This window comes from Leuciscus leuciscus, assembly GCF_965113295.1.
Source record: "Leuciscus leuciscus genome assembly, chromosome: 16".
Taxonomy (NCBI): Eukaryota; Metazoa; Chordata; class Actinopteri; order Cypriniformes; family Leuciscidae; genus Leuciscus; species Leuciscus leuciscus.
The window spans coordinates 37,739,393-37,764,909 of record NC_138740.1 but is presented as its reverse complement, the minus strand read 5'-3'; the positions used below and the strand labels follow the sequence as shown (position 1 = coordinate 37,764,909).

At 39.2% G+C, this 25,517-nt stretch overlaps 4 protein-coding genes and 2 long non-coding RNA genes across 18 annotated transcripts in view; 4 read left to right on the top strand and 2 right to left on the bottom strand.

The window, feature by feature from the left end:
- LOC309476892 (vitelline membrane outer layer protein 1-like) overlaps nucleotides 1-25,517 on the bottom strand; it is a 121,836-nt gene that overhangs the window by 13,721 nt on the left and 82,598 nt on the right. The gene's annotated exons all lie outside the window — the stretch shown is intronic.
- Nucleotides 1-25,517, top strand: part of LOC309476885 (vitelline membrane outer layer protein 1-like) — a 72,151-nt gene that overhangs the window by 45,982 nt on the left and 652 nt on the right. For 2 of the 6 annotated variants that reach the window (XR_014198402.1, XM_082140028.1), the window contains one exon: nucleotides 3,032-3,118. The exons of 2 other annotated variants lie outside the window; for them this stretch is intronic. The gene's annotated coding sequence lies outside the window, so the exon portion shown is untranslated. Of the gene's footprint in view, nucleotides 1-2,809; nucleotides 2,979-3,031; nucleotides 3,119-25,517 lie in introns of those variants that run through there. 2 more of the 6 variants (XM_082140027.1, XR_014198403.1) reach the window with 2 other exon arrangements.
- LOC309476899 (vitelline membrane outer layer protein 1-like) overlaps nucleotides 9,541-25,517 on the top strand; it is a 101,398-nt gene continuing 85,421 nt past the window's right edge. For both annotated transcript variants that reach the window (XM_082140057.1, XM_082140056.1), the window contains exons 1-2: nucleotides 9,541-9,736; nucleotides 10,277-10,401. In XM_082140057.1, coding sequence (XP_081996183.1) covers nucleotides 9,542-9,736; nucleotides 10,277-10,401 — 320 coding nt within the window. In that variant the 5' untranslated portion in view covers nucleotide 9,541. The remainder of the gene's footprint in view (nucleotides 9,737-10,276; nucleotides 10,402-25,517) is intronic.
- On the bottom strand, nucleotides 16,712-17,873 carry LOC309477190. Its single transcript, XR_014198567.1, has 4 exons — nucleotides 17,736-17,873; nucleotides 17,202-17,290; nucleotides 17,032-17,097; nucleotides 16,712-16,844 (listed from the first exon to the last, which is right to left on the bottom strand). It is a non-coding gene; the product is annotated as an uncharacterized lncRNA (long non-coding RNA).
- Nucleotides 17,879-21,658, top strand: LOC309477189 (uncharacterized protein). Of its 5 annotated transcripts, none has more exons than XR_014198565.1 (9): nucleotides 17,879-17,990; nucleotides 18,743-18,820; nucleotides 18,920-18,957; nucleotides 19,445-19,532; nucleotides 20,490-20,528; nucleotides 20,683-20,743; nucleotides 20,905-20,998; nucleotides 21,089-21,207; nucleotides 21,315-21,658. XR_014198565.1 is itself a non-coding variant. In XM_082140360.1 (9 exons), exons 2-6 carry the CDS (start codon nucleotides 18,767-18,769, stop codon nucleotides 20,709-20,711), a joined length of 264 nt encoding a protein of 87 aa, XP_081996486.1. In that variant the 5' UTR covers nucleotides 17,879-17,990; nucleotides 18,743-18,766; the 3' UTR covers nucleotides 20,712-20,743; nucleotides 20,905-20,998; nucleotides 21,089-21,207; nucleotides 21,315-21,658. The 5 variants fall into 5 exon arrangements, 3 of the variants coding, with proteins under 3 accessions (XP_081996486.1, XP_081996487.1, XP_081996485.1); XM_082140360.1 differs by having other exon boundaries at nucleotides 18,904-18,957; XM_082140361.1 differs by having other exon boundaries at nucleotides 17,885-17,990; nucleotides 18,625-18,820; nucleotides 18,904-18,957.
- On the top strand, nucleotides 24,510-25,158 carry LOC309478253. The gene is made up of 2 exons (XR_014198907.1): nucleotides 24,510-24,683; nucleotides 24,791-25,158. It is a non-coding gene; the product is annotated as an uncharacterized lncRNA (long non-coding RNA).

The following is a 25,517-nucleotide window of genomic DNA, read 5'->3' as shown; positions in this document are numbered from 1 at the left end:
ACTTTCAAAATACATTATAGTATACAATAGTATTTTGAACAAAGTATAGCTAAGTTTTATTTATCTAATAATGTACATTTGTTATTGAAGACAAAGTATGCACTTTGTAGTATTTGGAATAAGCCAAAGGTATTAATCAGCCTATAGTTTTTAGTCAAATATATCACATGATAGCATCATGGGCAAGTGCGCCAACATGTGCTACGGGAGACCCGTGTTTGAGCCCCAGCTCTTGGACCTTTCCTGATCTGATCAGGATTATTAAAATTTTGAATACAGAATTTTTACCACTTCGGCGTGGCCACGTGAACCGGAATTATCCCGACAACGTCTTATCTGTACTGAGGTAAAGGGAAGGGAAGGAGGCCTTCACAGGGGAGAGACTAGTTGACACTTCAGGACTGCGTTGTCATCGTGTCCAGGCACTGGTCCTTCATCAGATCCGGATATGGCCTGGATCCAGCGGACTGCGGTGAACCTCGGGATAAACAGAGAGACTAATATTAGCGTAGACACCATCCTTCTTATGATGTAACAAGTACATCAGGGAGTGTTCCCGGTTCTGGCTGGCCTAATCTATGCAGCCTAACATTGAGTTATAGAACTCTATAATGTGTAATGCGTATGCTAGGCCAAAGAGATGTCTTTTTAGTCTAGATTTGAACTGACAGAGTGTGTCTGCTTCCCGGACAATGTTAGGAAGACTGTTCCAAAGTTTTGGTGCTAAATTGGAAAAGGATCTACCGCCATCAGTCGATTTTGATATTCTAGGTATTATCAACTGGCCGGAATTTTGAGATCGCAATAGATGTGACGGACTATTATGCGTTAAGAGCTCGCTCAAGTACTGCGGAGCTAAACCATTTAGTGCTTTGTAAATAATCCGCAATATTTTATAATGTATACGATGTTTAATAGGGAGCCAATGCAATGTTGACAGAACCGCGCCAATATGGTCATACTTCCTGGTTCTGGTAAGAACTCGAGCTGCTGCGTTTTGGACCAGCTGTAGTTTGTTTATTAAGCGTGCAGGGCAACCACCCAGTAGAGCATTACAATAATCTAGCCTTGAGGTCATGAAAGCATGAACTAATTGTTCCGCATTTGTCAATGAGAGCATATGGCATAATTTAGATATATTTTTAAGATGGAAAAATGCGGTTTTACAGATACTAGACACGTGACTTTCAAATGAAAGATTGGTATCAAAGAGCACACCCAGGTTCCTAACCGACGACGAGGACTTGACAGAGCAGCCATCAAGTGTTAGACAGTATTCTAGGTTATTACGTGAGGAATATTTTTGTCCAAAAATTAGAATCTCTGTTTTTTTCAGAATTAAGTAGTAGGAAATTACTAGTCCTCCGATTTTTTTATATCAGCTATGCATTCCGTTAATTTTCTGAATTTGTAAGTTTCGTCAGGGCGTGAAGAAATATAGAGATGAGTATCATCAGCATAACCGTAAAAACTAATGCCATGCTTCCTAATGATATCTCCCAAGGGTAGCATGTACAGAGTGAACAGCAACGGTCCTAGTACTGAGCCTTGTGGTGCACCATACTGAACTTTTGATCGATAAGACATCTCTTCATTTACTGCTACAAACTGATAACGTTCACATAAGTATGATTTAAGAACAATTAAAATGTATAAGTACAAAATAAAACTCTGCCAGTTCTGTTAACTTAAACTTTGAATTTCACAACTTAAAACAACAAATTTAGATGCATTCTGACCTCTGAGGTCAGAAGGTCCCTCTTCAGCTATATCCATCCTGGCTCACTCTGCACGGATACAGGTGTACAAACATGCATACATTTCCCGTTCACATACATATATTTCCTGTTCCCATACCACTACAAACAATATACATATGTGACTCACATTGCAGTGTAATATCTACTAAAAATCAATGAAAATCACATTTTTTCCATTACACTACAGGCTGCAGATAGTCTACCTGAAAATTAATCTAACAATCAGTATTTGTTTTTTATCAATCAGGCCAGTGCTGTAATCCAAAGATTCATCAGGCTCACATGACTACAACTAAATTGAGTCCAGCGTAGGAAAGTAATGGGCTCAAATTATCAACAATTCTTGCATTAAGTGATTAAGCTAGATAAGTAAATTGAGGATTTTCTTGAAAATAATAATTGATTTGATCAGGCAACCTCTGTGTGTTTTCTTCAGGTGGGGAGAGTGGACAGATATCAAATGGTGTCCTTCTGGATACTTGACAGCTTTCCAGCTGAGAGTTGAATCTCGCCAAGGAGATGGAGATGATACGGCCGCAAACAACATCAGGTGAGTGTGTGGTGCTATAAGATATAACATCTCTTACGCAGTGTAAACCTCTTACACCATCTCTTACCCATCCTGGGTTTATTTAGCTATTTAAGGACTCCGTTTTCCTCCATAAACTAACTCAGTTTAGTTAATTTCACACTTGCTGTTCGTGATTGTGATTGCTGCAGGTGATCATGTCACTGGCATTCAATCCGACAGCACAATAACATATTTTATCATAATATTGTCACATCTGAATTTTTTCCAGGTTCACCTGCAGTGGAGGTTTTGTGCTGGAGGGTTACAGCACAGACTGGGGCAACTGGAGTCCAACGTGTGAAGGAAGAGGAATCTGTGGCATACAGACCCGGATAGAAGAGCCACTGGGAAGAGGAGACGACACCGCTCTCAATGACGTGCGCATGTTCTGCTGTGATTAAGGTGATGTGATCACAATCAAAAACTCAGATCTTACTAATAGTGACTGCAGATCAACTAAATTTGATTTTTCTTTCAGGTGTTCGAGGATGACAACAAGAACAGCAAGAAGATCAAATGTATTGTTATTATTGATCATCATACTATGATAAACTAACATGAACCATGTCATACAACAGTTTTGTAATGTAAATCTGTAAAGTCAGCCGGTCATTATCACAAAATAAAGCCTAACTGGATGATCATGACATTTGCATCCCGCCTATTATTGGAGTTGAAATGATTTAATTCTTTCTTGTAGGTTATTGATTCTTCTGAAGACTCCTGAACTTCTGCTGTCAGTCAGAACGGTTGCCAAATATCAGCATTAAAGACTTTCTAAACAGAACCTTGTAGTTTCACATTCTTTTGCACAACACTTTACATCAGATCGTTCACTACATTAGTGTATGTGGCAGATGGTCTAAAGCCACTTATATTGCATTCAAGGCAAGGCAAGGCACTTTTTGCCTTTCCAAAGATATAATTGTATCCCAATATATATATATATATATATATATATATATATATATATATATATATATATATATATATATATATATATATATATATACACACACTGTATATATGTGTTTATAGCTAAAATGTATATATGTAGTATATATATCAGTTGTATATATGTAATATATATTCAGAAAATGATTTGATGCAAAACAAATTCAAACCTTATTTTAATATTTGAGAAGATTGTAAACACACTCCTTCAGCAAATATCACAAACGGTGCCAGAAGCAAGAACCAGTTCTGAATCAGAAATCAAAGATTGTTATTTTCCTACACACCCAGACTCTTCATGGATCATATTTGCTTAAATGTGTGATTTCTGCTTCCCAGTATCTAAAACCTCATGAAAGATAAAACTGCTTCCTTTTTGGGAAGGCCAGTGAGGAGTCCATTACAATAATCCACCCTGCTGGTGATGAAAGCATGCACAAGTTTCTCTAAGTCTTGTCTGGAAACAAAGCATCTAATTCTTGCAATATTTTTTTTTTTTTTGTCATAGAATTTTTATTGTTGCAAACTGCATTTTTACATTTTATACCACCCCACCCACCATAAACAACCCTACCCAGCCCCAACAAAGCAATCCCCAATCTGATAAACAGGACATCTGAAGATCAGAGAAAAAAATTATAAAAATAAAAAATAAAAATAAAAAAATTATAAAAAAAATATATATAATAATAATAATAATAAAAAATAAATAAAATAAAAAATACATATGTGCATACATTAATGTATATCTACATACAGGCAAAGATGCATGCAAAATTGAGATGACACATATATAAACCCCCATTCAATCCACGTCTAAGGTTGGTAAGTCATTAAAGTATGTAATAAATTGTTGCCATTTTTTGCCAAAAGAATCTCCCCTACCTCTGATATTGTACTTAATTTTTTCAAGTTTTAAAAAAAAGACCAAATCTTTGAGCCAAACTGAAATAGAAGGGGGTTGTGGGGAGGTCCAAGATAACAGTATTCTGCGCCTAGCGAGGAGAGATGCGAAAGCTACGGCGTCGGCCTGTCTACGGCTTAAAGGCTGACGCCGAGATGGAACTCCAAAAATATTTTTAAGATGATAGTATGCTGATTTAGTTATTGCTTTGACATGACTACTGAAACTAAGGTCTGACTCTAGTGTCACACCAAGATTCCTGACTTGATGTTTAGTTGTTTGACCCCTAGAGTGAAGGTATGCGTTCACCTTGAGAACTTCATCTTTGTTTCCAAACGCAATAACTTCAGTTTTGTCTTTGTTTAATTGAAGAAAGTTTTGACACATCCAACTGTTGACTTCGTCAATGCATCGGCACAAGGAGTCAATGGGGCTGTAATCATTAGGCGATAGGGCTAAGTACAGCTGTGTGTCGTCTGCATAGCTGTGGTAAGCAATTTGGTTATTTCTCATTATTTGGCTCATTGGGAGCATATACAGGTTGAACAGGAGTGGCGCAAGAATTGAGCCTTGAGGGACTCCGCATGTCATGGATGTCCACTCAGACTTATGGTCTCCTATACTCACATAATAACCTCTCCCATCTAAGTATGACCTGAACCATTTTAGGACTATCCCAGAAAGCCCCACCCAGTTTTCCAGCCTGTCAAGAAGTATGTTATGATCGACAGTGTCAAATGCAGCACTGAGGTCGAGTAGTACCAGCACTGATAATTTTCCTGAATCAGTATTTAAGCGAATATCGTTTATTATCTTTATGAGCGCTGTCTCTGTGCTGTGGTGCGGTCGGAAACCAGATTGAAAATTGTCAAAGTATCCATTCGAGCTTAAGAATTTGTTCAGCTGATTGAAGACAACTTTTTCAATGATCTTGCCTATGAAAGGAAGATTTGAGATCGGTCTATAGTTGCTTAATATGGTCTTATCCAGATTGCTCTTTTTCAGGAGGGGCTTGACAACTGCAGTTTTCAGGGAGTTTGGAAAACTCCCAGAGAGAAGTGAGGCATTTACCACTTCTAGAAGATCTGCTTCTAAACTCTTTAGCACACTTTTGAAAAAAGATGTGGGAAGTGTGTCAAGGGCGCATGTTGATGTTTTAAGGTGTTGTACGGTTTCTTCCAAAATTTTGCCATCAATTTCTTTGAAGTCAGACATAGTAACTACTTTCTCAGGTGGTCTGATCTGACCCCAGCGCAACTCAAGGATGTGCTGATCACCTTTCTGATCTTATTGATTTTCTCAGAGAAGAAAGAAGCAAACTCACTGCACTTGCTGTTTGAGAGCATTTCACTGGGAATCTGGCTTGGGGGGTTTGTCAGTCTCTCTACAGTAGCAAAAAGAGTGCGTGTGTTGTTTAAATTGCTGTTTATAATATTTGAGAAGAAAGTCTGTCAAGCTTTGCCTAGTTCCATATTGAAAGCATGCAGGCTGTCTTTGTAGATGTTATAATGGACTACAAGTTTTGTCTTCCGCCACATGCGCTCTGCTTTTCTGCATTGTCTTTTCATATTTTGCACTGCTGTTGAGTTTCTCCAAGGTGCTTTTTGTCTGCCACTCTTCTTCCTGACTTTAACAGGAGCAATATCATCAATTATATTTTTAACTTTTGAGTTAAAAGAATCAAGGAGAAAATCAACAGAGTCAGCAGATATGCTTGGTGTTAAGGATATAGCCTTCATAAAGAGTACACTAGTGTTCTCATTTAAGCATCTCTTCTTGACAGACACAGATCTAGCTTCAGTGGCAGGAGAGATCAATATATCAAAGAAAATACATAAATGATCAGACAGTGCTACATCTTTAAAGGGATAGTTCACTTTGAAATACATTTTTGGTATGTTTTAGCTTACCTCAAGGGCATCCAAGATGTAGGTGTCTTTTTTTCCGCAGTAGTTTCAATTTTGATATTTTTAGGTCAAACCGTTCTTGTCTGTCAGTCATATAATGCAGGTCTATGGTCATTATCTCAAAACACAAGCACAGAGTCCAAATTAAAACAATTCCCCGTCGTCCAAATTAAACAATTCCCCATCGTAAGTACACATTGATGGCCCAAGACACGAAACGAGCGGTTTTTGTGAGAAAACGAACAGTATTTATATCGTTTTTACCACTTATACGCAGCCATGTCGAAGTGATCTGATCTGACGTGTACGCAGACTGGTGCATAGAGATATACACACTAGATGTCGCCTTGTCTACGGCAGTTCATTGGAACGAATGTCTTTAAGGCGACATCTAGTGTATATATCTATGCACCAGTCTGCGTACACGTTAGATCAGATCACTTCGACATCGCTCCGTATAAGTGGTAAAAACGATATAAATACTGTTCGTTTTCTCACACAAACCGCTCGTTTCGTGTCTTAGGCCATCAATGTGTACTTACGATGGGGAATTGTTTAATTTGGACGACGGGGAATTGTTTTAATTTGGACTCTGTGCTTGTGTTTTGAGATAATGACCATAGACCTGCATTATGACTGACAGACAAGAACGGTTTGACCTAAAAATATAAAAATTGAAACTACTGCGGAAAAAAAGACACCTACATCTTGGATGCCCTTGAGGTAAGCTAAAACATACCAAAAATTAATTTCAAAGTGAACTATCCCTTTAATAACAATCGATGAAATGTTTAGACCCTTACTGATAAGTAAATCTAGAGTGTGTCCACGATTGTGTGTGGGTCCATGTACATGCTGAGTCAGATCAAAAGTTTTTAAAACAGTTTTGATTTCTTTTGCCATATTGTTTTCTGCATTATCTATGTGAATGTTAAAATCTCCAGCAATGGCAAAACAGTCAAACTCTGAGGTAGTTGTTGATAACAGTTCTGTAAAGTCCTCAGCAAAGGCTGGAGAATATTTTGGAGGCCTATAAATAATGATAAGTAAAATGCGTGGAGCACCTTTTAACACAGTACCCAGATATTCGAAAGACGGGTAATTCCCAAATGATATTTGCTTACATTGATAGATATCTTTAAAAAGAGCAGCTAGACCCCCACCTCTCTTAACAGCTCTGCAGACACTCATAAAAGTAAAGTTAGGAGGGGCTGTTTCATTTAGGATTGTTGCACTGCAGCTGTCTTCTAGCCAGGTTTCATTTAGAAACATAAAGTCCAGGTTGTATGTGGTTATTAAGTCGTTAACTAGAAGTTATTTATTTTTAAGTGAGCGAATGTTTAAAAGTGCTAACTTAACAGTCTTACTTTTTGTCCCCACAGCAATCTTAGTTTGACATGTAATAGGCACCAGATTAGTTGGGTTTGCTGAACGGCTATTGAAGGCCTTAGACTTTCTATCTTGTAATAGAACAGCAATAGAGAAAGATACAGGCACACTGGGTTCCCGCTTGTTCTGTAAACATTTGAGAAAGTTACTGTTATCATAGCAGGGACCCAAAACACATCACTGAGAGCTGGTATCAGTTGTTTTTGGTTCACCTCGAGCAGATGGAGGAGGGTGTGGGCCCTGGTGTTTTGGCCGACGAGGCCGAAGAGCTCTCACAGGAGGAGGGGGCAGGCGAGCTCGGCGCGCAGGCTTTGGTGTTTGAGGTGCCTGACGTTTTTTGGTTGGTATCTGGGGGCTTGCAGCAAAAGAGTGGGATAGTCTGGTTCCAGCATGCACCAGTTCTTCCATTTTCTGTGAGAAGCACAGAAGTGGAGTTGCTGGTGAGAGGGGAAAAGTATCTGGTGAAAGGGGCTGTTGCTCAGGTGTTATCCGAGGCTGGGATATGCTGTCCTGGCTTCCCTGGCTGTTTTCCAGGAAGTCGTCCTTGGGTGCTGAATCTTGGAGCAGTTCTAATATGTCTGTCTGTGGTGAGCTCTGTGGGCAGGGCTCAGCTGAGATTGTGTCCGTGAGCAGAGGTTGTTGTGGCTCAGTGGTGTTATCATTGTCCTTGTGTGATATGTCAACCGCATGTCCATTTTGCTGCTGAAGTGAAGTCCCGTGTTCATTCATACTGTTTCCAGGTGTGTGTGTGTCGTTCAGATTGACCCACACTGCAGAAGGATGATTGAGGGAGAAGTCGATATTGTCCTTTAACACTCTTGAACCAAGTTTGTTTGGGTGATGGCCATCCCGATGAAATAGTTGTCTCTGACTCCAGAAAATATTGAAGTTGTCAATGAAGTTTACTCCTTTTATATTGCAGGTTTTTTGCAGCCATGTATTAATCCCAAGCAGCCGTGAAAACCTGTTTGTTCCTCTTGCTGGGAGTGGTCCACTGATGAATGTTTGAACTTTCAGTCTTTTAAGTGTTTCAAAAAGTTCATTGAAATCCTTCTTAAGGAGTTCTGACTGCTCTTTATGAATATCATTCTTCCCCACATGAATGATGAGTCGATTTGCAGTCTTATGTTTCATCAGAATGTTTTGAAGTTCCCTGTTTACATCAGAAGTTGTTGCTTGTGGAAGGCAGCATGTAGTTGTATCCCTGCAGCTAATGTTTCTGATTATGGAGTCTCCCACTATCAGAGTCCTGGGCTCGGCTGTGCTCTGAGCTGAGTGCCGCTGTCTGCTCGACCTTGAGCGCCAGTTAGCATCAGTGTTAGCTACTGGCTGATACAGTCTGTGTTCGATCACATTCATCACGTTTGGGGATTCCTCATTTACATTCATTAGTACTTCAAATCTGTTCTCAAGATGTATAGGTGTTGGTAGGAGACCAGTGTTTGCAATCCTTGTCAGAGCTGTATCTGGGGTAGAGGATGCTACTGCGGCAATATGTGGGGCTCGTGACAATCTGATGTCTCGAGTGCCTTTGGGTCTCGCTCCCTGTTTGTGCCATCGATTTGTAAGTCGATCGGCTTGTTTCTCTACCTGTCGAGGAGCACTAGTTTCATGGGACTCACCGGCTATATGCTGAGGGTGTCCATGACGAAGCTCTGTTGTGTGTTCCGTCTGGTTTGGTGGTCCCGTAAATAACTTTGTTTCAAGAACTGCAATCCTTTGTAAAAGTCTGTGGCAGTTAGTGCAGCAAGTAGATTCCAGAGGAGGCATTTTCTCTCTTATCCTTGTAGGCAGTTGTGTTTTCCTTTCCCCGGAATGTAAGCTGGTCGGGTAGAAGAATTCTGTGTTTTTGTGGTAATCCAAACTTTGTCGTTTGAGCACTGTGCTGATTTGCTGAAGTTAAAATTAGGTGATAAAAGGAGCTAAAATATAAAAATATAGAAGATAAAATATAAAAGCGATAGAGCAAAGCGTGGAGCAGTAAGCAAGAGCGTCCGAACGGTAGCTGAGCTGAGCAGGAATGTCTTCTTGCTTCACTGCATCACTTCTTGTCAAGATGCATCACTTCTTTTCCATGATGTTTTCACTGCTGGCCATTATTGGGCATGTGAGCAGTCGTCCCGCAGAAGGTCGTTCTGAGCGGAGACCTTACAGATCTGAGCTGACGGTGTCGAACGGAATGAGTTGGGGATCGTGGGGGTTTAGGAGCATGTGTCCAAGTGGAAGGTACGCCGCAGGGTTTAGTCTGAAGGTAAGTTGGGCATTTTCTCTATTTTGCTAATATGGGGGTGGATGAGCGCTTCAGAGGTTCAAAACTGTGGAGTTGCTGTTTGTCATTTAAAGGTGCTCTAAGCGATGTTGGGTGAAGTCACTTCTTGTTGACGTTCAAAGTATTGTCAAACAAAATGGAGGCTAGCTCGACCCTCCCTCCTCCTCATCCCGTCCCCTCCCCCTCCCCCTCCCCCTCCCTTCCGTGCTTCCTGAGACAGTCATGAACCATTTAGAAAAACCAAACTGAATTTACCAGCATTTTTTTTACAGTGTGTTCAGGGGACAGGCAGCTAGCGGATAGTGAGGAGATGTTTGCTGGATGTGGCAAAAAATGTTTGGCCTAAAAAACACGTGATCACTTAGAGCACCTTTAATTCCAGGTTTCTCCAGGGAACTGCACCTGTTTAAGATTTAAGTGTCTGTGTAATGCTAAAGAGCATGAAGATAAATGTTACTATGGTTTGGGTTAGAGTTAACTCTTTCAAATGGAAGATTGCCTTGATGTTGTTGTTGTTTTAAGGTGGAAAGACCAATTGGTGCTGGTGATGATACAGCGCTCAATGGGATTCGTCTTCACTGTATCGATCGGTTCAAAGAATCATCAGGCGTACATGACTACACCTCAATTGAGTCTGACGTAGGAAAGTAATGGACTCAGATTATTAACAATTCTTGCATTAAGTGTTTAAGAATACACTGTGACAGAGGCAAAAAAAAAGAAATACATCACAATACTGTTGTTCATAGCCTAGGCTACTATATTTTAATCAAATAAACGCAGGCTGGCGGGAGGATAAGGGACTTATTTCAAAAATACAACTGACCTTACGTTGGCCAATAGCAGCGCTTGGTCAATCGTGACGTACGCCAATGGCAGCTGCAAATCAGAAGCATTTTTTCCGGAAATACCGACTGTTTTGACCAACAAACGTAGATTTTGTAGTGTTCTTATCGTGGTTAACACAATCTACACTTGATGTCGCGAGTATATCCCTCGTGAAAGATCGAAGTTTGAATTTCCCGTTACCGTCGTACAGAAAGACAAGTCGAGCCTGCGCTATAAATAGCCCCCGCGTGCTCTATAATATTGTCGTTGAGAGCGTTGGGGACTCTCTATCCGCCCATTGATCGGATCGATAGATCTGGGTGAATACACCCTCATCGTGGCATGATGATCTTTTTAGCTTATTTCATTTATTATACATTTAAATAGTCCAACAAATGCTTAATAATGATAATGACTTTATTCAGGACTCAAAATGGAAGGTCCATAGTACAAGACAAAGAAGAAAAAAAAACAATAATTACAACATAGCAATAAAATATACAGTGCATAAATAAATGAAGAAAAGATCAATAACTTTCACTTGTAATATACAAACAGGAGCGCCAATGTCTCCACAGTCTAGATGTATACCTGACAGAGCTATGATCATTGTGGGCTTAAAGCTTGTATAATTCTATTTTCTGAGGGACACATTCTACACATGTATCGAAAAATATATACCATTTCTTATTAAGGCAGAACAGGTAGGCACACCAACATTAACAAACATTTGACTAGCACTACACCATCTTGGTTGTTTTAGAAGCAGTCTCATACCATCATTATACGCTATACATTCAGTCTCTGCATGTTCTTTTTGCTGTAAGACCGCCACAGGAGGGCAGTATAAAGTGGTGTACAGAATGCTTTGAATAAAGCTACCTTAACATAAGCAGAACACATATGCCAAATTTACGTGCAAGCACATTAGCCTGAGCATATAACTTGCTCGACACTGTCTATTGATGTCCTTATCATCCGATCAATCATTTGCAATATGATGGCCAGGATATTTAATCTCATCACACACTTTAAGGGCAGTACCAGATAAAAAGAAATCAGGGAATACAAATTGCCTGTCTTCTTTACTTCTAACAATCACGATATTGCTCTTACTTGCATTATATTTGATATCAAAATCTGCACCGTACTGAGAGCAAACCTTCAACAGTTGTTGTAACCCAGCACTATATGGGCAAATGATTACCAAATCATCTGCATACATAAGGTGATTAGTGAGAGAATTGCCTATCATGCATCCTGTATTACATTTATTTAATTGTTGTGACAAGTCATCCATATACACGTTAAAAAGGAAAGGTGACAAAATACCACCCTGACGAACTCCGTTACTAACAGTAAAAGGTTCTGATACCAGAAGACTAGAATTCTTATCATTACTTTTGGTATTCCTCTATGTTGCAATTTAAGAAACAATTTTTCATGGTTTACACGATCAAATGCCTTCGAGGCATCTATAAAACACATAAAAGTTGTGGAATTCTGGCTATTATAATGATCTAAAATTTCCTTTAAAGCAAATACACACGTATCTGTACTGTGTTGACGTTTAAAGCCAAATTGGTTGTCAGTCGTAAAAATATACTGTTCCGACCTGTTAAGAAGAATTCTCTCCAACACTTTGGATACAATGCTAGCTAGGGCTATAGGTCTGTAATTGTCCATGCTGTTCATTTTGCCAGTTTTGTCTTTAATGACGGGCACTAATAAAACAGGTCAAATAGATTCAGGCAGAGTCCCATGAACTAAGAAACCTGTCATACAAATAGCAAACAGAGGAACAAGTTTCTTGCTTGCATATTTTAGATGTTCAGCTGTTATTTTATCGGTCCCACACGCTTTATCGCCATCTAATCCCAATACTGCAGATTGTACCTCTTCTGATTTAATAACCACATTTTCATCATTGTCAATATTTTCCACCTCAAAAGTATTCCTCCCAATACAGTTAAACAGCTCATGATAATGTTGCCGACACATCTTGTATTTATATAAGGATTATAATTATATAGGATTATGTAACGGTTCACAGAATTCACGGTTCAGCATCAGATCAGGCATTCAGATATTTTCACTGCATTTACAATTGCATAAATAAAGCTATGAGATCGTTCAAATTAGAAATCAGGGGAAAAAAATACTTGTAATATGTGTCCAAATAGAAACTCTTATTTCAAACTGTAATCATACATCACAATACTGTTGTTCATAGCCTAGGCTACTATATTTTAATCAAATAAACGCAGGCTGGCGGGAGGATAAGAGACTTATTTCAAAAATACAACTGACCTTACGTTGGCCAATAGCAGCGCTTGGTAAATCGTGACGTACGCCAATGGCAGCTGCAAATCAGAAGCATTTTTTCCGGAAATACCGACTGTTTTAACCAACAAACGTAGAATTTGTAGTGTTCTTATCGTGGTTGACACAATCTACACTTGATGTCGCGAGTATATCCCTCGTGAAAGATCGAAGCTTGAATTTCCAGTTACCGTCGTACAGAAAGACAGGTCGACCCTGCGCTATAAATAGCCCCCGCGCGCCTTCTACTATTGTCGTTGAGAGCGTTGGGGGACTCTGTGTCCCGCCCATTGATCGCTAGATTGGCTCGGCAGATCTGGGCGGGTTCACACCCTCATCGTAGCACGATGGTCTTTTTAGCTTATTTGATCTATTATACATTTAAATAGTCCAACAAATGCTTACTGTACACCAATGTACAGTATCATTTCAAATTGACAATTTAGGTTATATCAATTTAGGTTTCAATATGTGCTATCGTCAGGTTTTCATACCTCAAATTAAAACCCAGTGATATGTCTAATGGTAACAAAATAAAAAACAAACTAAGATTGTGCCCTGTATCATGAAGAAAACATATGTTTATTTTGTGTTACATGATAGCCTACCTATTGGTGTTGCCCATACCGTATGAACAGTGCTAATTCAGGTTAAGGTAGATAAGTAAATTGAGGATTTTCTTGAAAATAATAATTGATTTGATCAGGCAACCTCTGTGTGTGTTTTCTTCATGGTGTCATTGTGGACACTTGACATCTTTCCAGCTGAGAGTTGAATCTCACCAAGGAATTGGAGATGATACGGCCGCAAACAACATCAAGTGAGTGTGTGGTGCTATAAGTTATAACATATCTTATCCAGTGTATACCTCTAATGCTGCGTTCACACCGGACGCGAATAGCGCGTCAAATTCGCGCCTGCCGCGTCTAGTTTGACGCTTGACCACTTTGTGTTAATTCGCGTGTCTAACGCGCGTAAAAACAAAAGTTTGAAGCGAAATTTACGCGCGTCAGAGGTGAAAGTTTTGGCGGCCATCTTTTTTAGATGTTTATCGAGCATTAGCGTTAGCATTAATCGAGAGAGTCACCGCTCGTATATCACTGCATGAAAAGTGGGATTTTCGACAGTTACCGGCGCTGTAGATTGTCGTGGAAGTTCAGGTTTACGACTGCAAACGGCAATTTACAGGCAACACTGCAAACTGTCGGAAATTGTCGGAAATTGACGTGGGACTTGCTTGCCCCGTGACCCCCCTCCCTCTAATGCTTTAACATGTAAATGAGACTGCTGTGAGCTTTACAAATGCAAATGAGGGTAGCAGGGGGAGTTTTATCCCAGGTGACTAAAAGGTATTAACTTAATTCTAAAAAAAATACAATACAATACAATATTTATTTATAACGCACAATTAAAAACAGCCAAGGCTGACCAAAGTGCTGTACAGGGCAATAGATAAAATGCAGGGCAGAAACAGGACAATAAAAAAAATAAAAAAAGGCAATAGTTGTATCATAGTCAAGGGGTATTAAAAGCAAGAGAAAATAAATAAGTTTTCAAGGATGTTTTGAAGATGGAAATTGAGGGAGCTAGTCTGATATAGAGGGGTAGACTGTTCCAAAGTTTTGGGCCTGCAGTCGCAAAAGTGCAGTCGCCTCGTTTTTTAAGTCTGGATCTGGGCACGATAAGAAGACAGTGATCACTGGATCTCAAAGTACGAGATGGAGTGTACGGGCAGAGGAGATTGGTCAGATATTGTGGGGCCGGTTTGTTAAGAGCTTTATACACAAATAGTACAATTTTAAAATCAATCCTGAATGTGACAGGTAGCCAGTGGAGTTTGAATAGCGCTACCACTTTTGGAGCAATGCACAACATGTTGCAGAAATTTTCACTGCCCTTTTTGTGATAGCAGTATTATTAAACAGACAAAATGGGACAAATTGAATAACCACATTAAAATCCACTTTAAAAGGCTGTTGTTCATGAAGGAACATCTGGACTTACAGTGTACAGTGGCAATATATATTATTTTACATTTATCCATTTGTCAGACGCTTTTATCCAAAGATAGATGGTTTTCTGCATGATTTAGACAAAATATTAAATTATCTTCATTAATGTCTAAAGGTTACACAAACAATCCACACTGAAACTTAAGCTAACAAAACACAAACAATTATATATTCCTGTATTTTCTGTATTTATTTTAATCAATCGTTTTTGTTTTTTCAGTCTATCATATAATTATGTTGTGTATGATCTATGAAAAAAAATGGTTAGTTGTAAAATGGTTGAGTATTAAAAAATATTTTGAATTAAATCAAATGTTCGCACCTTGTTTTCATGTTATATATATATATATTTTAGTTTTGCTTAATATATATGGTTCATTTGACTCAACAAAAATGGATAAAGTAATTTTAACTGTTAAAACACTTAACATTTGTTAATAGTAGGCCTAGTATATTATATTTTGTTAATAGGACCAAAGATAGCCTAATTCTTATATTTTACAATATTTTAGATATATATTTTCAATTAAATCGTTTACTTTTGTTTTTATTAACTTTGTTTTAAACTTTGAAACGTTCCAAAACAAAGAAACTTATTGTTTCTCACAGTAAACTGCCATGCAGGCTAGAATTGCGAAACATTATTGGATAAATCTTATAATTTACATTTCTCTGGGCCAATCGGAATCTTAGCACTTTTTCTCTTGGCCAATCGGAATCTTAGCACTTGCGTCATTATCTTGAAGCACACACACCGTCAACAACAGCTGAGCTCGCCATTTGCCCAACTACAGCTCGCTGCATCCTGCGGTGGATATCCAACCCGGCCCACATCCAAGTGTGACGTCAGAAGCCACGCCCATCCAAGTGTGACGTCGGAAGCCTCGCCCATGTCCAAAAACGGCACGTGACTCGATTTGTTGTACGCATGCGCAAAATGGCGCTGCTTCCTGTCGGCAATATGTTTACGGTTGTTATCATAGTTATTGGTTTATAATAAAGATGAGGTTATTGGTGTAGAGGTGTGACGCTACAGATTATTGATGCAGTTAAATTGTGACGCTTTTGGCAGGCTTGGAATGGTCTAATTCATGTTTTTGTAAGTTAATGACATGGTAGTACAAGTAAACAATGTACCTTAAAACGATATTTTTGTATTTCTCTTGTATTTCTGTTACGTTATACAAATGGTAATCAATAATCATGGTTTTGCTATAATAAACGTATAAGGGAGCATTTAATAATAAAACGAGTTTTTGTCACTTTCTTAATTATATGGACTCCAAAATAGTTACCCCTTCTAAATAAAGAAAATAAATGTAAACTTTTTTTTTTTTTACATTTCTTTCTATGTGGTTATAGAAATATTGCATTTTTACAATCAAATTAAGAATTCACTTATTAGTTAATGCCTGTTATAGCAAATGACTTTGAAATCAAATTAAAGAACAGCAGAATTAAATTTATGTTAACCTTAAGTTAAAGAACCAATATGGTGAAACTCGAAAAATTAGAATATCGTGCAAAAGTTCATTTATTTCAGTAATTCAACTAAAAGCTGATACTAATATATAATATAGACTCATTACATGCAAAGTGAGATAATTCAAGCCTTTATGTGTTATAAATTTGATGATTATGGCTTACAGCTATGTTGAATTACTGAAATAAATGACCTTTTGCACAATATTTTAATACATAAAAACCAGTTAATCTCTCGCTTCCCCTTCTGTACAGGTTTTATGAGTTTAACATATCAAAATATAACATCAAAATATCATCATAGTTCAAAATATCTTGGTCACAAATTAATATTTTAATTTAATATTTTGTGTTAATACATCAAGTTTACATCAAAATATTGTGCTAGAACAAAAGCACCAAAAAGATCCCCTTTTCCACCAGTTGCTGCAAGAATGGCTTCAACTCTGAGAGAGAGAGAGAGAGAGAGAGAGAGAGAGAAATAATAGAATTTGTTTAACATGTTCAACTGAAATATATATTTCTGATTTAACACTTACAAAATGTTGTAGAGAGAGAAAGTCAAATAGAATATTCATGTTACTGACGTCTAATTCCAAACTCCAAATGTGTAAATGTAAGAGCAATACCCACCAATTGAATGGTCTCCCTTCTTTCCTCAATTGTTTGTCAATTCGTCTGTTAAAATCTTCCACTTCACTGAAATAGTTATCAGAGAACAGTCACTGTTGTGTTAACAGAAATATCAGTAACAAAAGGGTGCACTGGGCATTGTGCAAAAATAATTAATAATCTACTCTGACCTGCAATGATAATCCGGACCAGAAAGGAAGACCTGCTCCGCCTCCTGTAAGGAGACATCCCGGAGGACAGCCAGGGCATTTATGATGGCCTATGAAAAACGTTAATATAAATATACAATAATATCACTACTGAACAGCAAACCATTATATAGTATAGTAGTGCTAGCATGCAGTAGTACTCCTGAAAAGAAGTATAATATAGTTAGGAAAGACTGCTGATGTGATGGCTGGCTTGCCGTCACTGTTTACTATGAATCAATAATAAAACTTATGCATATTACAACAGTTTATCATCACATTACATTATCTAAACATGTATAACTTCTTTGCATAGCAATGACTTTTTCAATATGCAGTATTTACAACTGACAGAGTGACAATCAAATCTCATATTCTTTACGAGCAGAATAAGATTTACAGGATGTAACGTCACACATAAGCACTGAAATAATATATTTTTCATATTTACCCTTAATCCAAATAACAACATGAAATTGGTGATGTAATAATGCAGTTAGAATAGTTCGCAGTTACCTTCGTCTTCTCTTCTCGATGCTTCTTCCTGTTTTTAAATGTTAACGTTAATGAGACTGTGTCCAATTTGGGCATGGGCGTGGTGGCTTCTGACGTCACACTTGGATGTGGCCGGGTTGGATGTCCACCGCAGGATGCAGCGAGCCTGGCTGCCGTGCGAGTCTAATGGAAACTCACGCATGAATTTTCCTGCATTGAACTTGTTTTAGCGCCTGCCAAAGTGAATTTTTGTCCCGCCAAAGTCTTATTTGATCGGTGAGTAATGTAGATGAACGGCTGCGTTTGTGACAGGGCGCATGTTTTAACTAAAAGAACGACCAGAGAGAGAGAGAGCCGGTCGCGCGCGCGCACTCTCTGTGTAAACAACTTCTCGTTAGCTTTTGGCGCTTTTTTTTTTTTTTTTAAGTTAGCTTGCTGCTCATGGTTCATGTTCAGTTTCCATGTTATTTTAGCTGTACACGAGAGAATATGTCAATTTGGGATACTAAACTGCATGTAAAACGATAGCAGCATGGCATAGAGTTCTGAGTCTGACTGGCTAACTTAGCTCTTTGCTAACTAAGTTAGCTTGTCCATATAGCAGCTTGCTACGGGGTTCACAGATGATGCTGGGTTTAAAGGTGAATTGTCTCATTTATAAATGTGCGTCGTGAATGTGACACCTAACGTAACAACGTTACCAGGCAGAGGAGAAGGACGATGAGGTGATTAGATCTAACGTTAACTTAACGTTACGAGGAAGCACACTAAAAAAAAAATCTAAAAAAATCGGAGGGTTCTGTTAGAAATGGTATTCTCATTTTCAGATATTTTATACATTTGAAATATAAAATCGGTTGATACAAATTGGGCCTGAAATTTTATACAAATGAGTGATTTTATTTTGCAGTATTATTGGATTTGGATGAGAATATCAGGGGTAATCGTTTTCTCTTAATTTATAATTGCAGTTTAAAAATTTAATTCTTTAACTTTATATATTTTATTTTACATTACCTCTGTATAAGCGTCAAGATATACTCCTTTCAATAATGTACGAAGGAAGCTGCAGCCCATTGAGGACACCAGCATGTTGCACAATACTGGTGAGTACTGATGACAACTTAAACATAATTGTGTTGTGTACAACATAAGTCACAGGCTTATTCATGTGTTTTATCTAATAAAGATTGTGCCATGTCTAGCCAAGTGGAGCGTCCTGGCAGTGAAATGTCCACTCCTGGTAAGTACTTTTCCCCCTGCACAAAACATTGCTCTGCACAAAGTCACACTCCATTCAAGACAAGTAGTTTTTTACTGCTTGTGAATAATCTATTTTAAATATATACAGTGCTGGTCAGAGTTATTTAAGCCGCTTAATTAAGAGTGAGAACCTACTCATCTTGAATGGACAAAAAAAAGCTAATGTTTTAGTTTCATCTTTCCATAGAACATTTGTAAAAGTAACTGACACTACTGGAACTTCAAACGGGCAGCGTTCTATGGTCAGAGTCTGGTCGTCCCTCTGCCCGTTTGAAGTTCCAGTAGTGTCAGTTACTTTTACAAATGTTCTATGGAAAGATGAAACTAAAACATTAGCTTTTTTTGGTCCATTCAAGATGAGTAGGTTCTTCTCACTCTTAATTAAGCGTAGTAATGACTCCAGTATTTCATTATTAATTTAGTATAGGCAACATGACCGTACTTACTGGCTGACTCATGTGTTTCAGACTCTTAAGTCAAACTTTGAATGTCTTGTGGAAGCCTTCTCTGACCCGGAGAAATGTGCAGCCAGATTTCAGCGCAAGGAAATTTCCAGTGAGTATTCACTTTATCTGTTGCCCCAACCTTTATTTCTTTTTTCAGTGGAAAATAAATTTAGTTTTGAGGAATAACATTTCAGTATTTTTCTACAGAGATTGGACTTTAATGGCAACCAACAATCCCAATGTTCAAGAAGGTTCAAATGTCTGTAATGCCAGCAGACTAGCACAAGACAAACAATTGTTTAAAAAATACATAAATGTGTATATATAATTTTAGAAAATGACAGATGGTTTTGCTAGATAAGAACCTGATTTCTCGACTGGGATTGTGTAGAGACTCTGAAGCTGCATTGAGACGGACATTTGAACCGTCTTGGAACATTGAGATCTTTGGTTGCCATTAAAGTATATGCCATTAAAAATATGGAAATGTTTTCCTTAAACTTAATTTCTTTTCCACTGAGGAAAGACAGACATGGATATCTTGTCACTCAGTGTGAGTAAATTATCAGGAAATTTTCATTTTGAGGTGAGCTAATCCTTTAAGGCTGATTTATACTTTTGCGTCAGACCGAAGCCCGAGCCTCTACGCTATAGGCTACACTGTTTCATTTATACTTCTGCATTGTTGTCCCTGTTGACGCACAATTACACATGCAGAAAGAAGCCTGTGAAACCTGAGGGAGGCGTTCTAGACCAATCACAGCGCTTCAGTCCACGTAAAATTGACGCATTGTTACATTTTGGGTGGGGTGCACGTCAGGGTGTGCTAAAGGGTACGCTATGTACACAGCCTACTCTGTAGCTACAGCGGGAGGTCGACGCATAACTATAAATTGGTCTTTACTTACTGCTTGAGAATCAAGTTTGGTAACAGTTTATTTTATTGGCTTAATGACATGTTTCAGACAGTCTTGCTTAGAAGAGCAGAGTGTGGCAATTCTTACCTTTTTGTTTGATTTCAATAATTGTACATTTTTGAATATTCTTTGTTTGTTTCACCCTTAAGATGCTAGCGCACCTCTGAGCAAAGACCTGTTGACACCCAGTAAGTATTCATCTCATCGGTCACTTTTGTATTTTGTCAGGCCTTGTGAAATGTAAGAATATTCAGTTTTTCATGATTTCATCATAAAGCAAGAGGTCATGGGAGTGATGGCTATTATTTGTTTAATCATTGTAAATAATCCTGTAATTTACAGGAAGCAGTATGCCATCTTCTCAACTCTGAGACAAATTGTGGGCGCTACGAACTGGAGCAAGGTAAAAAAATAAAAGAATCTTACAATCTTTTATTTGTTTACTTTCATAAAAGCTTACAAACATTTTAAAGGTAAGATTCAAAGAATATGCTTTCATTCTCTTGTATAAGAAAATAGATCCGTTATAGTATACGATCTTAATCATACATTTTGTTTCCATAGAGTAACCTCACCTCATAACGAGGGCGTAACCTCACATTTACTCAGAGCTATGTCTGCAAGTCCAGATTTTCATGACGCTGATCATGACGACATTGTAAGTAACTTCTACTATTTTCTCCTTGTTTCATTTTACTGTGACTTGCGTTGTTTTTATTCATATCACTCTCATTAAATTGTTTTCCAGCTGCCTGTAAGACGTACTACGAGACAGTACGCAGGAGCTTCAGGTACAAACAACCAGATCTGGCATTGCAGGCCGAAGCTGTGAAGAGTTCAGCTCGGAGTCGAGCGAGAAGAAAGAGGGTAAGATTTTTAGTCAATGTGACTATTTTTCAAGTGCATTAATAGATGTTTTGTGTCCATACACAGTGCATCACAGTACTGATTGTCTGTATTGGTTGTTTTTACAGCTGCTAGAAGCGAGACGGTGTGCTAGGTGAGGATGACGTGGGCATTTGGAAGTGCGCCACCATAGATCTGATGTCCGATGAAGTTCAACCACCAGCCAGGAGCTCACAGAGCTCTGTGCTACGCTGCAGTCGAGATTAGAGGCGACTCCTAAATACAGGGCAACGCACCACAGACGTTTTCAAAGTGGATCGAATTCAGAGAGAACGCCGCTAGTCACCTACAGCTCCGAAGATGAAAACAGACACTGAGCTTCCAATTTGTTGTGTGTGCAGATGATCTATGCTTTGTACATAGGTGTATATTGTTTTGTGTTTGTGCTAATAAAGCTCTTTCTTTGAATAAACAGCATGTCCCTGGCAAATTTTCCTTTCCTTTATAAATTCATGTCCTTGATGGTAATAATAGTGTAGTCCATAGGTTAACAATGGCATGAATATACCACAGAATAGCATATTATGAATATAAAAAAATAATTTATATATTATTATTTATATGAATATTATAATTTTTTGAATTTATAATGAGCGAGGGTGACCAATAGTAACAGATCTGCCAACCAATCACGAGTGATTTTTCTTGTTTAAACCACGTGGGTTCAACCAATAGTGAGTGAGGAAATTCAAGCCTTTCTCTGGCGGGAGCTGCGATTCATATGGTAATTAGAGCCATTCACACCTCCGGCGCGAGCGCTCTGCATACGTCATGGTTCGTTTCCGACAATATTCGGCACAGACGAACGCGACGTTCACAGGCTGTAAATTGTCGTTAACTGCCGAAAATTAGGGAGATTTACGGCGGTTTACGGGGTCGGAAATCCCAATTTTCATGCAGTGTATGCTCTGGAGAGCAGAAACAGCTGCGTAGGGGACATCGTCGCTGTACTCGGATCCACCAGACCCTCCGGAGGGTTTCAGGAGTTTCACAATTTGCTCCAGGAGCTAGGTTTGGTGGACATAACGGTGAGGACGCTGACGAGGACAGCGTAGGCCGTATAAGGCCTCGGCCTCGAGTGGTCGCTGCCTGTCGAGCCCGCGCTCGACAGCCCGGCGCGAGGTTCACCCTCGCCCGCACCCACCTAATCTGTCATTTATTTTTGTTTTGATAATAAATGGAGCCAGCCTCCAAAAGTGAAACCTGTCCTGTGATTTTTGTTTTTATACACTAAATTGTGTTTGTTGTCTTTACATTAGAATAATAATGTTTCATATAATCTAGAATAGATATGGAATAAATAGCATTCAATACAAAATGAGTATCTCTCATATATTGAAATCGAGTTTTTATGTGAAAGATTTGCTTTGTTGTGCATTTTAGTCATATTACAAAATAATTTATTGAGGCCAAACATAAAATAACATTATAAACTGTCACTTCACCACGTGACAGCAGCAAGCAGGCTCCTGATTGGTTAACGCGGCGCGAATTCACGCAGAAGTTCAGATTTTTCAACTCGGGCGGCAGACGCGAATTCGCATCAAACCCGTGAATGCACAAATAGCACTAATAAAATCATTCGCGCTTAACGCGCCAGACGCTCAATTCGCGCTATTCGCGCGAACTTGACGCGCGAATGAGGCGTATTCGCGTCTACCGCGCCGCGCTCTACGCCTCATTCGCGCCGCAGGAATTTTTTACGCGCGTAACGCGTCTTTGCATTGACTTAACATTGAAATCACTCGCGCCTGACGCGCTATTCGCGTCCGGTGTGAACGCACCATTACACTATCTCTTACTCATCCTGGGTTTATTTTGCTATTTAAAGGGATACTCCACTTTTTTGGGAAATAGGCTCATTTTACAGCTCCCCCAGAGTTAAACAGTTGAGTTTTACCGTTTTCGAATCCATTCAGCCGATCTCCGGGTCTGGCGGTACCACTTTTAGCATAGCTTAGCATAGATCATTGAATCGGACAGGACCATTAGCATCTCTCTCAAAAAAATGACCAAAGAGTTTCGATATTTTTCCTATTTAAAACTTGACTCTTCTGTCGTTACATCGTGTACTAAGACCGACGGAAAATGTAAAGTTGCGATTTTCTAGGCTGATATGGCTAGGAACTATACTCTCATTCCTGCGTAATATTCAAGAAACTTTTCTGCCATACCATGAGTCCAGCAGGCGTAATGATATGACGCAGCGCCTGAAAATAGGTCTAATTGGCTAGACAAACTTAGTCCCGGTCACGTTGGAAGTTACTGAACTGGGGACTATTTTCAGGCGCTGCGTCATATCATTACGCCTGCTGGACTCATGGTACAGCAGCAAAGTTTCTTGAATATTACGCAGGAATGAGAGTATAGTTCCTAGCCATATCAGCCTAGAAAATCGCAACTTTACATTTTCCGTCGGTCTTAGTACACGATGTAACGACAGAAGAGTCAAGTTTTAAATAGGAAAAATATCGAAACTCTTTGGTCATTTTTTTGAGAGAGATGCTAATGGTCCTGTCCGATTCAATGATCTATGCTAAGTGTGACAGGTCTAATGAAATATATCCTGCCTGCAGGTGGCTGATTGATTCATTTGAGCTCGTCCTATCAGTGAGCTGTATAGCGCATATAAATAAGTTGGTTAGAGTGTATGGTGCCATGAGGCACCGCCCCTTCCCGTGTCGTCAATCAGGTATGTTGGGTGTTGTGAGCTGGCCGATCAATGGCATACTGTAGCTAACATTAGCTTATTTCCAGGGCGACATGCAAGCTTTCGCGGCTGGCATTCGGCTGAGGTTGTACTCTTGATGGTCAGAGTATGGTTGTTTATACTTCATGTCCGGAATGCTTAGTTATTGCCGACGCGCACGCTGTTCACCTGATAGATGGGATGAGCCCACATGCATGTTGTCTGCCTGACTGAGTTAGTCCCCAGAGATCGCACCTAAAAGGTATGTAGTTTTAAATTTGCGCCTCCGTTAAATGGCAATCTGTTGAGAGAAACAGCTTTTATTAATTGTTAGCAGTTAAATCACAGAGTTTGTCTGATTGTTTATTTGTAAATTTATAGATGTAGTACGGACCAATGGGTCGCATCTGCACCACCGATTAGTTTCCGTGCGGTTGACTGCGTGGGACTACTTCTGGAGGCGCTGTTGCTTTGCTGCTTTGCTGCTTTATGGCTTTGCTGCTTTATGGCTTTGCTGCTCTGCTGCTCTGCTGCTTTTGCTGTTGCTTTGCTGCGTTGCTGCTTTGCTGCTCTGTTGCTTTGCTGCTTTATGGCTTTGCTGCTCTGCTGCTCTGCTGCTTTTGCCGTTGCTTTGATCCGCTGTGGACAAAGGACTGAAAACACTGTCCTTTGTGTTTATTTTAGTGTGTGTGCCTCCATGTGAGCCCTTTATTTCGGGGTTGTCTCTGTGTCTTGTGACACCAGGAAAGTTTTCTTTTCATTTGTATTAGTTTTTATTTTGTATTTTGACTCAGAATTTTGTAATATGTTTAACGTGAAACTGAACATCTCTACTCCAATTTCTGTCTCTTGGAGTGACAATTCTGTGTTTCAACAGTGACAATTCTGAGTGTGTTTCAACAGTGACATTTCTGTTCCAGGAGCTGAGTGCACAAAGCAGGGGTGGATTGTTGGTGGTGGTCTCCCTCACGAGTGTGGTGTGCTGAGTGGTGTGAGTGTGTGTACTGGTGTGAGTGTATATGCACAGGCGTACGGAAAAGGTGACTTGTCGTGGAGGCCTTATGTGCCCTTATCCACTGCTCCGCCTCGGCTCCTGTCCTGCTGACTCAGGTCGCTCCATGTGTGCTCGTGGAACCACAAAATTGTCTACATTGAGTGCTGTTGATGTTTGTGCATTTTATATTGATTATTTATCTTTAATAAAACAAATTTATATTTTTGTACCCACGTCTCCTGCCGCCTTACTGTGAACGAACCTGTGTTTCCTTAAATAACAAACTATATTTTATTGTCCCTGGCAAGATTCCAGGGGGGCGTAGTCGTTAGCAGAGATCATTTATGCTTAAAATCATTCCATCCCATCCTCGTGCCGCTACATAAGCTATTCTAAAAGTGGTACCGCCCGATCCGGAGATCGGCTGAATGGATTCAAAAACGGTAAAACTCAACTGTTTAACTCTGGGGGAGTTGTAAAATGAGCCTATTTCCAAAAAAAGTGGAGTATCCCTTTAAGGACTCAGTTTTCCCCCATCATTAGTTTAGTTAATATCACACTCGCTGTTCATGATTGTGATTGCTGCAG

Excerpts from the sequence above, each read along its gene's own strand:
- LOC309477189 (XM_082140359.1), top strand. Across the intron at positions 18,958-19,444 it reads CAGTGAAATGTCCACTCCTG|ACTCTTAAGTCAAACTTTGA; the intron begins GTAAGTACTTTT and ends CATGTGTTTCAG. Across the intron at positions 20,529-20,682 it reads CAAAGACCTGTTGACACCCA|GAAGCAGTATGCCATCTTCT; the intron begins GTAAGTATTCAT and ends TGTAATTTACAG.